At 37.9% G+C, this 20,779-nt stretch overlaps 1 protein-coding gene across 1 annotated transcript in view; it reads left to right on the top strand.

Moving 5' to 3' along the window:
- The window catches only part of VWDE (von Willebrand factor D and EGF domains), a 129,953-nt gene extending 110,345 nt beyond the window's left edge, over positions 1 to 19,608 (top strand). Inside the window, exon 30 of the mRNA XM_006880378.1 lies at positions 19,456 to 19,608. Within this exon, the coding sequence (XP_006880440.1) occupies positions 19,456 to 19,608 (153 nt within the window). The remainder of the gene's footprint in view (positions 1 to 19,455) is intronic.
- The last annotated feature ends 1,171 nt before the right edge of the window (positions 19,609 to 20,779 follow it).

Genomic DNA, 20,779 nt, shown 5'->3' with positions numbered 1-20,779 from the left:
GAAGTAATAAGAATTAGACCCTATCACAAATGACGTTCACTGAGAAGATAATTGCAACTTAATCCTGCAGTGAAATAGCCTTTATCCTTGTTCTTTTCTTGCACAGTTCCATCAAATGAAGATCACAGCATATTCATGATAAAGTTATATAACTGATTCAGCACCACAAAATTGGGAGACATGAGCGTCTGTCCTGGATTGCAGGGTCACAGGTTAGCCAGGAGAGTGCATTGTACTGTTCCAAAACAAACCTGAGGACATCTGAAGTTTGATTTGAGTCAAGTGGATGGGAGTGTTTACTGTGAAGCAGCTCGTCAGATTGCACTGAAGGCACGTGGAGGTGCAAAGAGGCCTTAAGAAAAAGGGGACACTGATATTGTGCTTGAGGACATGCTGACCAGAACCAGTCAGGTAATGGACCCGCTTTGGCAGTTGATACAAAGTAACCAAGGGCCAATGGTTGCTGAATAGCTATAATTTTTCTATGCTCCATATAGTCAAATAACTTTGCATAATCAATAAAGCACAAGTAAACATAAAAAAAAACATCAAGAGTAGTATTTTTAATACTGAAGAAGTAAGATAGTAAAATTCTATGATGGTTACAAGTGATGGAAAGGAGAGGGAGAAGAAGCAGGAAATTACTTTCTAGATAACAAGCATTTGTTACTGTCTGGTGATGGGAAAGACAATATAAAATATGAGTGAAGTTAGTGAAACTTGACCAAAGTAAATGAGAGGAAAAAAAGGCAAATTTTAGTGTCTTATATGGCATATACAATTTTTTCAATAATGGTGAAAACAACTAAAAGTATGTGCGTAGTTATGTGGATGTGTATATGTGTTGTAAGGCAAGTGAGAAAATGCATGTACATGTAGAGATGTATCTCTGGGCATTGTATATAAACATTTGTGCATTCTGCCCTACGGCCACATATATAACTAAACACTGAGAAGCTTCCTAGATATACTCAATTCATGTGATTAGTTACCGGACTGGATATAAATATGGATCTCTGCCTAGTGAGCTGACCAAGACGCCATCATCAACATTTCTTGGTATAGATGAGTGAACAGATCTAGGGCTCTATTTGGTCACTGATATGTCTGTAAGTTCTGAAGTCTTTTTTTTTTTTTTTTTGCTCCTCTGCAGTGCACATTTGACTTCTTCCTTCATCATCATCAGTTTTTTATCTTATGCCACTTCCTAAATTGGTTTAGGTTGACCAGTTGTTTTTGGTACATCTTCTATCTGGGAGGAAAACAAGGTAAATGTATTTTCCAGATTACTTCTTTGTGAGCTGGCTTGGATGGACCGAGTCCCTTGTTGAAAGAAAGATAACAGATCTTTCAGTTTACTAGTTCCAAAGTACTGAATTATCTCCTATATGTTCCCTATTTTTGCCAACACTAAAGTATTCTTTTATTAGTTGCTTCACCTTTTTAATCTCTACTAGGGACTGACTTGATGTAACGTGTGGCTCTGGTCATTCTTTGGAATTTTTGTACCTTGGGATCAACTGCTGACATCATAGAATTAAATTTACATAGGATACATAGCTTTAAAATAAAATTTCATTGTAAAGGTTTCATGATTCAGAGAAAGTAACAGTTTTGTGATGTTATTACACATTTCTGTTCTTGGTCTTCATTCCTTTGTATCTTACAGTCTTTGAGAAAAATTTAACAGGATAAACCATAAATTATCAAAAGTATTTCCAATATCCTATTATGTAAGTGAAACAAAATATTATAACAAAATAATTTTCTAGTAAGAAATAACTTTTTGAAATTTAATAACTTGCCTGGGTCATTAAGGAGTTACAAACCAACAGATTTATATTCCCACTATGAGGAACTAACAATAAAAGCTGAACAAGTTTTATAAATACATAAAATAATAATTTTCCAACACTGGAGAGTCACATATTAGTGTGAAAGCAAGGAAGAAAGTGAGTTGAGCTCTTGTCTACCAACTCTCTCTCAGGTTGAATGCCTTTCAACCTGCAACACGGCAAATAAAAGGAAAAATGTTGCTGCTTTGCAGGGAGGAGAAAACAAGAGGTCAGAGCATTAGGCTGGGCTTGTGTGTTAGAACATTGAAAAAGAGGGAGTTATATATAGCAAATTCTGAATTCTACATACAAATTTGTTAAGCTCTGCATTTAGAAGCTCTGTTGCTACGTACCCAAATATACTCTTTCTCTCTAGCTAACAGGTAGCAGTTATTAAGGTACTGAAGAGCTAAGCAAAGATTTCAGATATTGCCCAGCATTGTCAAAAGCTAGGCTTGGGGGGGCGGTGCGAAAGCTAGGCTGGATTTCAGACTCAGAGTATAGACTTTTTCCATAAATAATTAAGGCTTTTTGTTCAGAATTTATAAGGGCCAGCCTTATAAGTAAGGGCAGTAAAATAGAATGTAAGAGGGTAATTAAAACAGGCTAAGCCTACAAACTCACTGTCATTACTGTCCAGCCAGAACTAGCTCATAGCTGGCCCTGTTCTTCTGAGGCTGTAAATCCCTCATATTGCCCATCTGCTTCCTGTGGACCCACTTGTGCCTTCAAACTTCCATAGAGGCATTACCTTAGCAGTGCAACTCCCTACAGACTGTGGCACCAGTCTGTAAGTTGTATTAAAACAAGACACATTTTCCATTTCCATGCAACTAAGTGAATATGCCATTGACATTTTTCTTCCTTATACAATCAGATTTTAGTTCCACTTTACAGATAAGTGGAAATTTTATCTTCAATATATAATATATATTTTCTTTTAAAATGGAATTGCTCTTTTCATGCATTTTCTGGCTATTTGACTTTCTTCTTTGGTGAAGCATTTTTTCATATCTTTTGCCTATTTTGTGACCGAGTTGTTTATCTTTTTCTTATTCAGGTGCTGGAATATTCTATAAATTTTAGCTATGAGTTCCTTATCAAATATACCATTGCAAATATTTTCCTCCAGGGCTTCCTTTTACTCTACTGGAGAACTTTTTTGAAGCACACAGGAATTTGGTTTTTAGAAGGTTCAATTCGTCTATTTTCTTCTCTCTTGGTTAATTTGAAAGGGATGGATGATTCGACATAATGTGTATGACAATTAGCGATCTGCAATAGGATTTGCATCACAAATTTAATGGGAGGAGGAGTAAGGAAGACAATTTGTATGAATGAACCAATGAATGAAAAACCGAACTTTGTAAACTTTTATTAAAATCAGAATAAAAAAATACTATGACACACTTGGAAAAAAATAAAATGGCCTTGCTAAGATAATTTAAATCATAATAATATTCAGCTTCTTTTTTATTATCCATATTATAAAAAACAGACTCACAATATTGTCAAGAATATATGGGCCAATTTATTCTAATGTTTTAGTAAAAAATTGAGAAGTGGAATCATGATACTCATTAATCAAAGATCTAATGCCAACATCTTTGTAGGGTTCAGTGAAGGCTTTTCTCTCCAGATGAAAATGCCTTAGTCAATGTCTAGACAAAGAGTCAATTAAGAATTGGAGACTGTACCTACCTAGTTAACCCTCTTCAACTTACTTTTCCTGGGTATGCTGAGTAATGGCTTGGTAAACAACAACAGTTTATCCACTAAGCCACAGTGTAACCAACCCGGGCTTTTCTAGGTATTAGCATTGTCTGGAGAAGCTAACCACACTGGGAAACGTAGATAATATTAAGTAGCTTTTTGAGTATTTAGTCTTAATGATATATCAGCTATTTGTAAAGATTTATAGAAGAAAGAGCCTTAGATCAGGACTCTAACTCCCCAATATTTAATTACTGGGTTTAGATGAGTCCCTAGGTCTCAACTTGCAAAATTATTCCATTCTATTGCTTAAGAGAAAGCTCCACAGCAATTTTTTAGTACATTGTGGTATGGCTTTCTGCACCATAGCCACTTATTTATGCAGACTTATGGTTGAGAATTCAATCTCATTTCTCCACATTATTTATAGATCAGTGCTTCACTAACAATGGGTAAAAGATGATCCACGAATATGATGGTAACTATAAGATAACCTTATTATAAGTGTCCTTTTGCAGTTCCTTTTACATAGTAACATGTCAATGTTACAAGAATATTACTTGCATCAGCAGTTCCTCTTAATCTTGGTTTGTCACTTCTGAAAGCTTCAAGAGTTTTGTTATATAATAAAAACCAAGCTACTTAATGTAAAAATATTGCAAACAAGCTAATGTCTATTAAATATTTTTTATTTGATAAGAATAAATAAAACTTTGTGAGAATAAAATTAAAAAGTGGGTAACTAAGTTGTCTAGTGCTGCTCTAATAGGAATGTTACCAAACAGTTGGCATTAACAAACGAAAATTTATTTTCTCACAGTTTTGTTTCTGTTATGTGCTGATGAATGGGAGCCGACTCATAGCTGACCCTTCAGTGGTTTTCAGAAGCTGTAAATTGCTCAGGAGGAGATTGCCCCCACCACCCCCCGAGGAGTAGTTGGTCCTTTTGGGTTGGCAGCACAACTCCTCATCGCTAACTAGGCCACGAGAGTTCTCTTTCATTATAGTCAAGGAAACTAGATTTCCCAATTCAGGCTAATGAAACCTCTAGGCGGTTTTCTTTCTCTGTCAGCTCTGAAGAAAGGTCCCAGACTCTTGTCGCCTTTCCCTCCTCAGTCCTTGGTGATCTGCTTGTTGCTTGGCATTTAGCTCTCTTTATTTGTGCTTGAGTGATCGCTTAGTCTGGTTTTCCAGATTTCAGGAGATTTATTTAAATAGCAAATAAAAACAAGCTCACTAAATATAATGAAAAACAAGCTCACTAAATATAATGCAAATGAATGACTGTATGAAACACAGTGTATAAGTGTGAAACACACTGTATATGAATGATAAAAATATTGATTTAAAAAAACTCACAAAGGGGGAAAACCTCATTTAAAAAAACACTAAAAGATAACCATTTGGGAAAAAAAATAAAGCAAACCTCACAGCCATCTGGTTGAATGTGCCTGATAGCAACCTTGTGGGACAAATTAGATCTGTCCTTTAGGGTTTCCAAGACTTTACATCTCTCCAGATGCATGTAATCACCTCTTTCTTCAACAGAGCGGATGGAGTGTTCTACCACCAACCTTTTGGTAGACAGCTGAATGATTTAACTATTGTACACCAGGGCTCCTGTTCCTATTTTAAACACATTCAACACATTGTCACAGTAATATAAACAAAGCCTCATTTCCAAATGGCCTTAAAATGACAAGTACTGGGGTTGTGTACCAAAAGTCGGAATCAACCCAGAGCTGACTCTCTGGCAGGTTTTTCAGAGCCAGTTAATTGGACAAGAGGAGATTGTCCATCCTTCTCCTGTGGAGTAGCACTTGGTGGATTCAAACCACGTGCCTTAAGAATTACAGCACAGCATCTTGCCACTAAGTCACAAGAGCTCCCAATGACAAGCGTTGGGGTTATAATTTTTAACATATTTTTTTGGGTGCATATGTGGCACCAGACAATCCATACCAATGGGTGAAGAAGCAGTTTAGACCGAACAGCATGGATAGCATAATATATAGATTTATTTTCTGCCAAAGATTTTGCATTGGAGAGTGATGGTAGATCAAGCGACCTGGAAAAAGAAACAAAGTTCTTGAAGGTGTTAGGGTTTCTCCACTTGGTGACTCCAGGCTCCACTTCTTGGACATATGTCTTTAAACATATTTAAAGAAGTCTGAGACTAGAAGGTAATTGAATTTTTTTAATTTTCAGACTCTTAGCTCTGTGGGTGAGCACAGTTCTGGCAGAAGCTGTCACTTGTTCTGCACTTGACTGCTTACTTCTCTTCCTTCTCCCTCCTCACTGCATCTTCCCCTGGAAGCAGCTCCTGTGCTGGTGAAATACCCTCACATGCAAGAAGATCCATGGGTATCTCTCCAGCAACTATCCTTTGACCACCTCCAGGGCCTAGATTTGAAGGTAGCAGATCAACAGGGAGAGAGATTCCAGAGGCCTGTGAAAAGGGTGCAAGGTTTTAAAAGGGCAGGCAAGCCAGATTCCCGAGTACTAATGGAGCAGCTCTGAATATTTATCTGTATCCCTTTATCCTCTGGGGAGAATGGGCTGGTTGAAAGGGCAGTTGACAGAGTAGAAGATGTTCTTGATCAAGTTTAAGAGTGAAAAGATAATAATGTTGCTGGGAAAACAAAAATTAGTATGTTCAGTACATAAATTCAAACAGTTGTGCTCTAATAAGCGAGTTGCTCAATTAACCCAATGGCTGAGAGTCTCTTGTGGTTGAATTCTTCAGTGGCTCCAAGAGAGAAAGATGAGCAGTCTCCTTCCATTTTGATTGACAGCTTCAGAAACTCAATAAGGGGTTGCTATGCATCAGAACTGACTTAATGTCAGTGGATGAGTGCTCAAAAAGGTCAGTGCTGTTAAAAAATAGAATGCTGGCAAGAACATTTAGTGAATGGAAAATACAGGTTTGTTACTCATTGGCAATAACAAGTGATCTTAGTAAGAATTGAAACAAGAGGGATTTATGTCCACGTGCAGTCTACTTAGAGTTGCCTCACTCAGTTACTCTCTCCATAAAGATGTAGCCTTACTGTCTTTCACTTCCCTTCAAAGCCTTAGAAACTTCTTTGTTTTGAGGAAAATGACTTTAGCTATGTGAAAGGGGAAAAGACCAAGGGCAATAAGTGCCTTCTTATCAACAGAACCTCTCAGGGGATCTTTCATTTTTAAAGACAATTCTTTGTTACTGGAGTGAGATGGTACCTCATTGTAGTTTTGATCTGCATCTCTCTTATTGCCAGAGATTGTGAGCATTTCTTCATGTGTCTGTTTGCCATTTGAATGTCTTCCTCTGTGAAAATTCTTTCCATGTCTTCTGCCCATTTTGTAATTAGGATATTAGTCTTTTTCTTGTGGAGGCCCAGGAGTATTCTATAAACTTTTGAGAGTGGCAAAGTTTAACAGGGAAGCAAGTAATAAATGTTGGAGAGGATGTGGTGAGTAAAGAACTCTTATACATTGTTGGTGGGATTGTAAAATGGTGCAACCATTCTCAAAGGCAGTTTGGTGCTTCCTCAAAAAGCTGAACATAGAAGTTCCATATGACCCAGCTATTCCACTGCTTGGAATATACCCTGAGAAAATGAGACTGGTATACCAGTGTTCATGGCAGTGTTACACACCATCCAAGAACATGGAAATAAGCCAGATGTCCAACCACAAACAAATGGATTGATAAATTATGGTACATTCACACAATGAAACTATGCAGCACCCAGGAATAACAATTTTGTAAATAATTACCTAACTTGTTAGGGACTGGAAAGCATTACGCTGAGTGAATTAACTCAGTCCCACAAGGACAAATATTTTATAAAACCATTACTGTAGAATGAGTATAAGGATCCAAGGTGGGGGAGGGGGAGAGGTGGAAGTAGAGGGATGAGGATGTGCAGGAGGAGGGGGGAGTTAATCTTGGGGTTGTATGATTGAATAGATGGGGTGTTGAAGGGAATTGGAATAAACTGTATGGAAAACAAAATATGTGAATTTTGTAACTAAACGAGAATAATAATAATAATAACACTCCCTGACAGAAGCAACTCTACTTGGTGAAGATCCAGGATTACAGTGAAGAGACTGTTTGGGTCAATGTAGCTTATCTAGTAGGTACCTTGGTTGAAACGAAAGACAATATCACAATGACAGTGGTTCATTTAGGAAAATACATTAAAAATAAACAGGGTGTGAAGATTTATTTTAACTTAGAGACATTAAGAGTACTATTATGCAGGAGCATACATAATATTAGTAATGGAGAAGCGAACAGAAAGATAGGATGGAATATATATAAAATTAATATGTAAAATTTATCTCAAGCAATAAATGAAAGAAAATATCATACTTACTTCGGTTTTGAAAAATAAAAACTCAACTGTCTCCTTCATTAAAAAAAAGCAAATGTTTTTGCAAATTCTTTATAGACAGTTATATCCTAAGTGTCTATTCCAGATTCTCATTTTCTTATTTTATGACTAAGGAATGACTTTTTAGAGTTGCAATTAATGAATCTATTTTCATTCTTTAATATGAGAGCATACTTATTTCACTAGAAATCATCACTATCTATTACCGTATATATATATTTCTTCCATAGCTTTACTCATATATTATTCATTTCATAGAGTGCCTACCTTACAAGAATGACACAATTCAAGAAATTACCAGGAGAAAATTTATGTAGAAATAACAGTGGTGTATGACATTTATACTTAATCATTTCTGTTTGCATAATTCTAGTGGTGCGCAAAGGGCTCCACAAATATTGAAACATTAAGGCATAGTATCCCTGTGAGGGGCACGTGGCTATTATGATTTTATTATTATTCATATCGTTCAAGTTTCCCCTGGAGTTAGTTCCAAATGGCTATTGCAGAAAGTGTTAGCTATTTAATATCCTCTATCTTATAATTACAATTTAGATTTGTAAAATTAACTCATTTTTCCTTTAACTGTCTCTTTTTAGTTACCAGTCCTCAACTACTTCAAGTTGTTGTTCTTGTTGTTGTTAGGTGCCTTTAAGTTGCTACAACTCATAGTCACCCCCTAAACAAGAGACTTGAACAATCCTCAGCATCTCTGATCCACTTGACCTTGTCGTTACAGCCATCATGTCAATGCACCTGACCCTCCACCTTTCCCAGCATGATCTATTTTTCCAAGAACTGGTTCTTCCTATTTCAGGTAACACAGTGGTCACTCGGGTTTCAGAAAGCCATCTAGTAGAAAGGACTATTTTGTATGCTTTTAGAGACATGAACAAGAGGCAAAAAATACTTGAAAGATGAAGAACAATCAGCAGCTGACACAAAAATTGATGCATTTTCTATCATTGACTCAAAAAGAAGCCATGTGTTAGACTGCTGCTTAATCCATGCCGGAGACAAGGAGACTAGGCCTTTGAAAGACTGCGTAACACAAGTCCTAAGAGTCACTGTAGGTAATAAGACTTTGGCTTCTTTACTTCTAGTCTAATGGTTTAACTCTCACAACTGAATTCTCCAAAGTATAGTACACTTGTTATTAGTAGCAGTTATCTTCAATTTACTCCAATGGTGAGCCTGTAGATGTGAGTAGAACTATGCTCTACAGGGTTGATGATTTTTCAGTAGATTGTTAGACCTTTCTTCTAGATGCCTCTGGATGGACTTCCAACTTTCAGTGAGATACTGAGCACCACTCAGACTGATTAAATTTTACTTTTATCCATCATTGATATGTTGTTGCTGTTGTTCTTGTTATGCACTGTCAAGTCTTCTGAGGCCCATAGCCACCCTATGAACCACAGTTCTGAAGCCTGCCCTGTCCTGAGCCAGTCTCACTGATTCTGACACACTAACCCCTATTTCCCTAGTTACTGTATCAATCCATCTCCTTTGGGGTCTTCCTTTCCTGTGTCGTCCGTCGACTATTCTGAGCATGATGTCCATCTCCAAGGATTGGTGCTCCTAGCCACATGCCCAAAGCATGTAAGATGGAGCTTCAAAATCCTAGCCTCCAAGCAGAAACTTGGTTTCAATCCCTCCAAGAAAGACCTATTTGTTTCCTTGGCTGTCCATGGTATGTTCAAATCTCTTTTCCTAGAAGATTCTGTTAAGATATTTGGAAATGATGGCTGTCACTAAGGTGCTACATTAATGTCTACAGTTTGGTAAACCTGGCCAGTCCTTGGAAAAAGATATCATGCTCAGAAAGGGTGAATTGGAAAAGAAGGGGAAGATACTTAATGAGATGGATTTCATTAATGACTGCAACAATGGGCTCAATTAGTGTCTGTGTATTTCTTTTAAAAAACATTTCCTTGTGATTGATCTTGGTGAAAGTTTATGTAGAAAATTGGGTTCTTGTTGTAGGTTTAAAACTACAACCAGGAGAGGATAAAATAGCTGAATGGGACCTTCTAAGAATAAAATCTCTATGCATATCCAAAAACTTCTCCAACAGGGTAAAAAGGAAGGCTGCATACTGGGAAAATATTTGGGAATAACATGTCTGATAAGGGACTTATATCTAGAATTTTTAGACTACTCAAGCACCACAAGATAAAGGTAAACCACCCAATTTAAAAATGAGCACAGAATATGGACAGACACAAGCACCAAAGAAATTCAGATGGCAAACAAACACATGAAGAAATGTTCAAAATCCCTAGCTCTAAGAGAAATGCAAATCAAGACAACTAGGAGATATCATTTCAACCTAGTCAGAATAGCAAAATTCAACAGAGCAGCAAACAACAAATGCTGGTGAGGTTGTGGAGAAACTGGAACTTCATTGTTGGTGGAAGTGTAAAATGGTGTAACCACTATGGAAGGCATTAAGGCACTTTCTCAAAAATTTGCAAATAGAAATACCATTTGACCCAGCAATTTCACTACTGAGAATATACCCTAAAGAAAGCAGAACTACCACCCAAACAGATATATATGTACACCTATGGCCTGGATGTACTCACTAAGTTGTGCCAAGAAATCTGGAGAACAGCCAGCTGGCCCACTGACTGGAAAAGATCGATATTTGTCCCAATTCCAAAGAAAGGTGACCCAACAAAGTGTGGAAATTATCAAACAATATCACTGATATCACATACAAGCAAGATTCTGCTGAAAATTATCCAAAAGCGTTTGGAACAATATGTCAACAGAGAACTGCCAGATGTGCAGGCTGGATTTAGAAGAGGTTGTGGTACTAGGGATATTATAACTAATGTTAGATGGATCATAGCAGAAAGCAAAGAATACCAGAAGAATGTCTATCTGTGCTTCGTTGACTATGCAAGGCTTTTGACTGTATGGATCACAATAAGCTATGGCTGACTCTGAGAAGAATGGGAATCCCAGAACATTTGATTGTGCTAATGCGAAACTTACACTTGGACCAAGAGACAGTTGTCAGAATAGAGCAAGGAGACATTACCTGGTTCAAAATCGAGAAGGGGGTTCATCAGGGGTGTATTCTGTCTCCATACCTTTTCAATCTGTATGCAGAACAGATCATCTGAGATGCTGGACTATACAAAGAGGAATGTGGCATCAGGATTGGTGGAAGAATCATCAACAGCCTGCATTATGCAGATGACACAACTCTGCTTGCTGAAACTGAGGAGGACCTGAAGCGTTTGCTGTAGAAGATGAAGGACTACAGCCTCCTATATGGACTGAAGCTCAACATTAAGAAAACAAAGATTCTAACCGCTGGGCCAATTGGCAGCATCAGTATGGATGGTGAAGAGATTGAGATTGTTATCAGTTTTAATTTACTTGTCTCCTCAGTCAATACTCTTGGTAACAGCAGCCAGGAAATCAAGAGACAAATTGCATTGGGAAAGTCGGCTGTGAGGGACCTCTCAAGAGTATTGAAGAGCAATGATGTCAGACTGGAGACTAAAGTGCGCCTGATCCAGGCTATAGTCTTCACAATTACGTGCTATGCATCAGAGAGTTGGACAGTGAATAGGGTTGATAGAAAGAGAATTGATGCCTTTGAGCTGTGGTGCTGGAGAAGAGTGTTGAATATACCATGGACTGCTAGGAGAACAAACAGGTTCATCTTGGAGAGGGTGAAGCCAGAACGTTCCCTGGAGTCAAGGATTCTGAAGCTTCGTCTGACATATTTTGGGCATGTTGTAAGGAGGGACTGGTCCTTGGAGAGGGACATCATGTTTGGCAGAGTGGAGGGGCAGTGAAGGAGAGGAAGACCTTTGATGAGATGGATCGATTCTGTGACTGGAGAGGTGGGAATAAGTGCATTTGGGATGGCTAGGTTGGCACAGGATAGAAGAACATATAGAGCTCTTGTACATAGGGTTGCTATGAGTCGCAAGCGACTCGATGGCACATAACAACAACAAACAACATGTTTATTGCTGTTTTGTTCACAATAGCAAAGAGTTGGAAACAACCTAAGTGCCCTCAACAAATGAATACATAAAGAAGCTGTGGTATATTCACACAATGGAATATTATGCAGCACTGAAAAACAAAGAACTTATGAAATATTATACAAAATGGGTGACTATGGGGAACATTATGTTGAGAGAAATATCTCAGTCACAAAAAGACAAATACTTCATAATTCTACTATTATAAAATAGGACTGACATTGGTTTGTGGAGAAACTAAGAAAAGAGAGGATAAATAATGTATACTGCACTGAAACCGATGAGGGAGAGAACTGTATTAAAGGAATATATGATTAGGTATTATTTGCATGAAAGGAGTCCAGAACAAGGACAGCATGGTAAAGTGGACTCGGGGCGGGATTGTATAACAATGAAAGAATTTTCTTTTTCTTTTCAAAGAGAAAAGCGAACTGGGGGGAGGGATGGGCAGGGAGGAAAATGTGCAACAACGAATGAATGGAAATCCAAGTTCTCTATAATCTTTCATTAAAATCTCAGTTAAAAAGTAGGTTCTCATTGAACAGTTTTAATACATATTTTTCAGTGGGTGTATCTTCTATTCTGGTTGTCTCAATACTTTTTGCTCACCCACCTCCCAACCTTATTATCACTGCTGTGGGGAAAATGTTGACCATTTGGTTTCATAGAGATTACTTAAAAAAAAAAAATCTAAAAAAGCACAGTTTTCATGCATGGACAACTGGTAAGTTTAAACTGTCAACCTTTTAGTTAGCAGACCAACATTTCAAACCCACTGTGCTACAGAGGACTTATTAGGAAGAACAAGAGTTTGGGCAAGGTTTTGATCTGTTATACACAGGGTCACTATAAGTAGTCAAGAGTTGACCAGACAGCATCTAACAACAAAAATAACACAGAAAATAGAAATTGTGAGACAATTAGAAATCTTCTCCCAAAAGGGAGGAGTTAATGTTATCCTTGTGAAGAACAATGCCATTAAAATCAAAACAGTGTTCTGGTACATAGATGACTAATGCAGAGAAGCCATTCACATAAAGGGTAGTTGATTTATTAGACCATCAGCTGCTTTGTTCCTTGGGCTCACATAAATCCTAATACTATAATCACCTCCAATGTCAGCACAATTCACCTGCATTACATTGTTTGTATATAACTCATAAATGACAGATTAGTTCCAATAAGAATACTTCATTGAAAGATCGACTTAAGGAATATCAACTTGAGTTCTATAATCCTCAGGTGTCCAGAAAATAAATGTAAGATTCTTGTTCTGTGAAAATCACTTATTACTGATGACCATGACTGTCTCCCTGTAGAATATATATAAAATAAATTCTGCAATAGAAATGCTTTATGGACTACACTGCACTGAAGAAAAAAAATTAAGAACTGGTAGTACTTCAATTGAAATAACTCGCTATAGAAAATATGAAAAAGAAACACTGACTGGCCCTTCAGTAAATTTGGATCAGTTATCAAGGTAATCAAAAGCAAATGATGATCACTCGATTTCAGTAAATGTGTTGCTCACACTGATACAAAATGAGCCATCTGCTCAAGAAAGCTTTCTTTTTGTCTATTTCCCCCCTAAGCAACTCCAAATATATTTCTATGACAGAATTCAGATTTGTAATGAGTGTATATATCCATGTTTAATTTTGCATTTTGCACCAGCCGATTATAGGAAAAAACCCTAAGTATAAAATAATAGCAAAAAATTAAAAACACAAATAATCCAACCACTTGAGGTTCACAGTGTGAGTGGGTGTGAAGTTTTTCTGAAATCCACTGTGGCCTCCCAGCCACAAGTTTTTCCTGTACAGTTTTCATGTACAATTTAATGTACATGTCTCAATAAATACTTGTTAGGTCAAAATGAAGAATTATATTAATTAACCTTCACTTTCAGTTTCAGAAAAAGAAATGTTATCCCCCTCATGAACTTGACCTTCTGTTCCCATGGTTTTACCCAGAGGAATCTAGGTTAGTGTTAGTGTTCTTTGGGTCATATCCATCTCCATTTATAGTCATTCAGGTTTGTAGATATTTATACATTTTGTTGTTGTTGTGAGTTATCCGGTCAAAACTGACCTATAGCTGACCTCTACATTTTAGTTAGGATGGGTTAAAGAAGCCTTTATTCTTAATGTACCATGGACTTCCAGGAGAACAAATAGGTTCTTCCTGAAGAGTGTGAAACCAGGCTGCTCCTCAGAGGCAAGGATTCTGAAACTTTGTCTGATATACATTGGGCATGTTGCAGGAGGGACCAGTCCTTGAAGAGAAATGTCATGCTTGGGTGGGTGAAGAGACACTACAAGAGGAGGTCTTTTGATGAAATGGGTTGACTCAGAGACTGGGGTAATAGGGGTGGTTGTGGCGGAGATGACGAGGTTGGCACAGGATAGAGCAGGGTTCAGAGCTGTTGTACATAGGGTTGCTATGAGTCATAAGTGATGCAATGGCACTTAACAACAATAACGACAATTCCCAATTGCAGGTGACACAACCTTACTCACTGAAAGTGCGGAGGACTTGAAGCACTTGTTGTAGAAGATTGGGGGAAATAGCTTTCAATATAGATTGTATTTCAATGTCAAGAAAAGAAAGATTCTTACCACTGGACCAATAGGCAATATCAAAATGGATGGAGAAGATAATGAAACGGTCAACAATTTCATCTTGCTAAGATTCACAATTAACATCCTTAGTACCAACAGTCAGGGAGAAAGGAGATGCATTGCACTTGGAAAATCTGCAGTTAGGGACGTCTCCAAATTATTGAGGAGTAACAATTTCAGTTTAAGGACTATGGTGTGTCTGATTCAGGCCATAGTCTTTCTGATCACTTGCTATGTATTTGAGAGCTGGACAGTGAATAAGAATGACAGAGGAATTGATGCCTTTAATCTGTCTTGTTTGAAAAAAGCACTGATCATCTCATGTACTGCCAAAAGAATAAACAAATATGTCTTGGAGAAGGTGCAGCCGAGTGCTCTTCGGAGGTAAGAATGATGAGGCTTTGCCTTACATGCTTTGAGCATGTTTCTAGGAGAGGTAATTCATTAAAGAGGGAATTGATGCTGAGAAGGATGAAGTGTTGACAAAGGAGAGGAAGACCCTTGACCAGGTGGATTTATGAGGTGACTGCTGTAATGGGTTTTTGTGTGTCAGGAAATGTGAGGATGGCACAAGATTGAACAGGGTTCAGATCTTTTGTTCCTAGGGTCCCTATGAGTTGTACTCGACTCAACAGCACCTAACAACAACACAACAACAAAAACAACAATAATATGCTCACCAGGCTATGCCAAGAAATCTGGCCAAATGACTAGAACAAACCCATTATTTATTCCCATTCCAAAAAAAGATGACCCAACAGAGTGTGGAAATATCACACACAAGCAAAGCCCTACTCAAGGTTATAAATGGAGAACTACCAGAAATACAGGCTGAGTTTAGAAGAGGCCATGGCACTATGGACATCACGATGAGTATCAGATGGATCTTGGCTGAAAGCAGTAAGTACCAGAGGAATGTCTATTCGTGTTTCATTGACTATTCAAAGGCATTTGACTGTGTGGACACAACAAATTGTTGCGAACCTTGAGAAAAATGGGAATCCCAGAATACTTGATTGTGCTCATGGGAAACCCAAGACCAGGAAGCAGTCACCAGAACAGAGGCAGGAAACCCTGCATGGTACAAAATCAAGAAAGGAATGCATCAGGGATAAGTCCTTTCTTTATATCTTTATTTTTTTAAAATTCTTTTTAATTTTTAAATTTTACATTGGTTTGTGTACAGAGTTCATATACACTGTTTCACATATCCTTCATTCACATTGTGTATCATATAACCATTCTCATGCATTGTTTTATAAAACCAATCACTAAACCATGCCTTTCATGACCTATCACCCCAGATCCCCATAAGATCTTTCCCACTTCCTTTACCTGCCTGCCCCTACAAAACTGTGCAACCCTGTGATTGCCCCCCTGCCCACCCTCACTTCTCTGTTCCCACCTCATCCCTCCTTGGATCCCTATACATGTTTTACTAGTTATCCTTCTGGTTTCAAAATAATGGTCCTGCACAATCAATAAGAGTGAATCTAAATTCCGAAATTAGTCTCCATAATAGTCTATTTGTTTCCTACTGCCAAAGGGGCCCTTTAGAGTAGTGAGAGAAGATCTTCACCCTGAAACCCACAGCGTCCCTTTTCAGCAGGAAGTAGCTAAGAGAATACGCCGTCCCCTTTTCCTTATGACTCAGGGTGAAGTCTCTCTCAGGGAGGAGTGATAGGGAATGGCAAAGGACACACTGACAAAGAAGATTAATCAGAACTGGCTTTGACAAGCACTGTGGCATTTGGACAAGAACAAACTGGGAGGAGGGTAGAGAGAATGGTGCAGCGGTGAATGAATGGAAACCCAAAATCTTTGTAAATGTTTATGAAAATTAATAAAATATAATTATAGAAAAAAATAATGGTCCTATGCAGTATTTATCCTTTTGAGAATGAGTTGGTTCAATCAGCATAATGCCCTCCAGTCTTTTCAAAGTTATGCAGTAATTTTCTAAATCATTGCTTCTGAGTGCTGCATAGCATTCCATTGTGTAAATGTACCACAATTTATCAATCCATTCGATTGTGGTTGGATGTTTGGACTGTTTCCATCTTCTTGCAATTATGAATAACACTTCAGTGTACAAATCTCTATTTGTGTCTCAGATCTAATTTCTTTACAGTATATTGCTAGAAGTGGAATAGTTTAATCAGATGGAATTTCTATGTTCAGCTTTTTGAGGAAGTGTCAAACTGCCTTCCAGAGTGGTTGTACCATTTTACAATCCCACCAACAGTGTATGAGAGTTCCTCTCTTACCACATCCTCTCCAACCTTTATTGGTTGCTGTCCTATTAAACTTTGCCACTGCTACTGGTGGGGGGATTGTATCTTCTTGTAGTTTTGATTTTTATCTCTCTTATTGTCAGTGATTTTGAGCATTTCTTAATGTGTCTGTTGGCTATCAAAATATCTTCCTCTGAGAAAAGTCTTTCCATGTCTCTTGCTCATTTTGTAATTGGATTATCAGTCTTTTTCTTATGGAGGTCCTCTAAGATTCTGTAAACTTTTGATATGAGACCCTTGTCTGATATGGTATTGCCAAATTTTTACCCGTAGGTTTTCTTTTCATGCTACTGGGAAAAGCTTTTGATGCACACAGTCTCCATATCTTTTCAATCTATATGCAGAACATATAATTCAGGGGGCTGGACTTAAGAGGATTGTGGCAGCAGGATTGGAGGAAGAGTCATCAACAGCCTGTGTTATATAGATAACACACCTCGCTTGCTGAAACTAAGGAGGACCTGAGGTATTTGGTACAGAAAGGATTTCAGTCTTTAATATGGATTGCATCTCAACACCAAGAAAATGAAGATTCTTACCACTGGGCCAATTGGTAGCACCATGATAGAGAAGAGATTGATCCAGACCATGGTCTTTCCAATTACTTGCTATGCCTTAGAGAGGTGGAAAAAAAGGATGACAGCAGAATCATCAATGCCTTGCAGTTTTGTGCTGGAGAAAAGTCTTGAACATACCATGGACTTGCCAAGAGAACACAAAGGTCTGTTCTGGAGAGGGCGAAACCACATTTTCCTTGGAGGCAAGGATTTTTGAAACTCCATCTCACAGACTTTGAGCATGTTGCCCAGAAGGACTAGTCCTTGGAGCAGGACATCATGTTTGCAAGGGTTGAGGGACAGTGCAGGTGAGGAAGACCTCAGATGAGAGGATTGACACAGTAACTGGGGTTGTGGGGTATCTGTGTTGGAGACAGTGAGACTGGTTCAGGGTTGGGCAGGGCTCACAATGAGTTGCAGGTGACTTCATGGCACCTAACCACAGCTCTGGTGGTCTAGTGGTTAGGGGCTGAGCGGCAAAGCCAAAGGTACACTGTTCATTCTAATCCACCAATTGCTTTGCAGCCTCTGAAGGTGCAGTGGAGGGTCAGCTATGTTTAATATAATGCTATTTTAAAACGTCATCCCTATTTCACAGGGAATTCCTAAGTTTAAAATAACTGAGAATTGTGCTTCTTGGTTTCCAAGATGATTTTTTTAACAAATCACTTTGAGAAAGAATACATAGCAGTGCATGTTCAATCTAAAATGCTATTTTTTCCCCCCAGAGGTCAATAAGTTTATATTTAGATTTCTAAGTTTTCATGTACATATTTCTTGTGAATTATACAAATTTACTTCAACTGCATTGTAAATATTACGAAAAGGGGTATGTTTCTTCAAACTGAACAACATGGATAAATCTCAAAGAAGTTATGATTGAGTCACAAAAGAATGGACTTTACGGTATAAAATCACTATTTTAAGAATCAAAGGTAAAGTTTATATACAGAATCATTCTTGGATGGTTACCAGGGAGGGAAACAGAAAGAAAGAGGAATAAAATTAATAAATAAATTGGTGAAGGGTAAAGCAATAAACAATGAAAGCTAATCAGATGTTCTAATTCACGAATCAATTATGTCGGAAAGAAAACATGTATGAATTATTGAATGAAATATGTAAATTTTCACTCAAAAAATTACAAAACTCTTTAAAAAATAGCTGCTTCAGTTTTTTGGGGCTGTCTTTTTTTGAAATTACTGAGTGAGCATCCCCTTTAAAGATTGACTCCCATAGTGTACGTTTCAAAATGTTTCTTCAAGCTCATCCCTCAGGTAAGAAACCCAGAAACCAGAGTATAATCGTCTCATTGCTTTAAGGCTACATGTATGTTTATGCAGTTTTTTTATAAAGTGAAACTGTTCCCTTCATTACTATCTGTTTAACATAGGCACACAGGTGTGTAGTTAGAAATTAAATAAAGGACACAAAAAGTGTCCAAGGAAGATCACTAAAATCCTTTCATCTCTTCCAGCTACCCTTTGAGTTATGCCAGCTAAGAAAATATTACCATCTGTAGTGATAGGAAGACTGAATCTATCCCTCTTTGGGTGGTAGCTCAATTTCAATTGATAGATGTAGTAATATATATAATTCATTTGTTCTAAGCATATCTTCTCTTCTGCTTTCCTTCTAATACCTTTACTCTCTCATTAGAGTGAAGGTTGAGCACAGATTTTGAACAACATTCTGAGTATCAGTCATTTCAAATCATGTGTTGACTATGTAGCGAGAGGAAAAGGCAGCAGGGGAGGAGGGTGAAGGAAAAAAATCTCTTTTCATCAGGGGACAGTGGAGAAAAGCAAGCTTATCAAAGTTGTTGCTGGTATCGCATGAAGGCCCAGGCTGCAAGCACAGTAAGGGCAAACACTGGCATCAGCACCATGGCAACAGGAATACCACTTGGCTCCCCTTCACTCCTGTGTCCCACAGGCCCATTCTGCACCTGTAACCTGTGCTGTACTCACAGAAACACAGCATAGCCTGCGTTACGAAAAAGGTCTACAGCATCCTGGTGTAAAGATTTTGTAGGTCTTGGCCATTCACCAAGAAGATCTTATCACCTTCCTGAAGCCGCCCATCCAGGGCTGCAGCCCCATTCTCTTTGATGCGACTGAAGTAGATGCCACTGTCATTGGAGATATACTGATCTGTCCCACCGACGATGTTGAAACCCAGCCCTGAGGATCCCCTGGTAAGACTCTTCCGTTCATGTTTTAGTGCTCTCCAGGATTCCCACCTGGGTCAGGGAGGACTCCCCACTACTGAAGGTGAGTCAACCTCAGCCCAGGAGCTGAGCACTTTCAGTCCTAACATGCTAAATTTTGAAATCCATACTTAAATTTTTTTTATTATTAAATTTTATTAGTTTTAATGAACATTTACAGGGATTTTGGGTTTTCATTCCTTCACTGCTGCACCATTCTCTCTACCCTCCTCCCCAGTTTGTTCTTCTTCCCCGCCATACTCTAGTGGGGAAAAGACGAAACAAAAACTAGATTATTGTATCCAGGTAAAAATATATTTTAAAATTTTGAGAGAATAATATATTGCTATTGAATAAAGCTATACAGTAATTTAGCAAAAGGCACTATATAATTTTATACACACTTTGACCACAACTTTGTATAAATTTTATTTTTGCCTAGTTTGGAAGGAAAATGTCACATTTACATTTATTTGTGAGTTCTAGTGTATATTACTATTTAGACACTTGATTAAAATTGGTATTTGAAACTAAGGGGTTTAAATTACAAAAGGCAGGCTTCATTAGCTTTGTTTTTTTAAATTATATAACCATAAACCCAGGTGGTGGTGGTTGTTGTTATGTGCCATCGAGTCGTTTGTGACTCATAGCGACCCCATGTACAACAGCCCTAAACCCTGCTCTATCCTGTGCCAATCGCACTGCCTCTGACACACCCATCCCGATTACCCCAGTCACTGAATCCACTCACTAACCTAGGAGGGAACTTAAAATCAAGCTCAAATAATCAAATTATTATATCATCTGTGATATAAAGTACAAAATACTGCTCATAGGAAGAATAAACAGATATGATTATTGGGCTGTGTTAATGTTTCAACTTTTCAGTTATAAGGTAATTTAACTTTGAAAAATAAACACTGATGAAAACATCTGTCATTTGCACTAGCCAGAGTTCCAATTAACTCTGGATACAGCCAACCAGCCTGGCTAAATGTTTCTACAATTCAACTGGAATCCTATTAGCACAAACTGTCCAAAACTTTAAATAGGTAGTTTGTAAAGCAATTCAAAGTGGCAGCTTGTTGGCAGTATTTTGTCTATAGCTCTAAATAGACAAAATAAAAAGATGCCCATTGGTAAGAGCAA

The sequence above is a fragment of the Elephantulus edwardii genome, unplaced genomic scaffold (genome assembly GCF_000299155.1).
Source record: "Elephantulus edwardii isolate Elephantulus edwardi_28Jun2011 unplaced genomic scaffold, EleEdw1.0 scaffold00007, whole genome shotgun sequence".
NCBI lineage: Eukaryota > Metazoa > Chordata > Mammalia > Macroscelidea > Macroscelididae > Elephantulus > Elephantulus edwardii.
The sequence above is the reverse complement of the archived record's forward strand: the minus strand, read 5'-3'. Positions and strand labels throughout refer to the sequence as shown.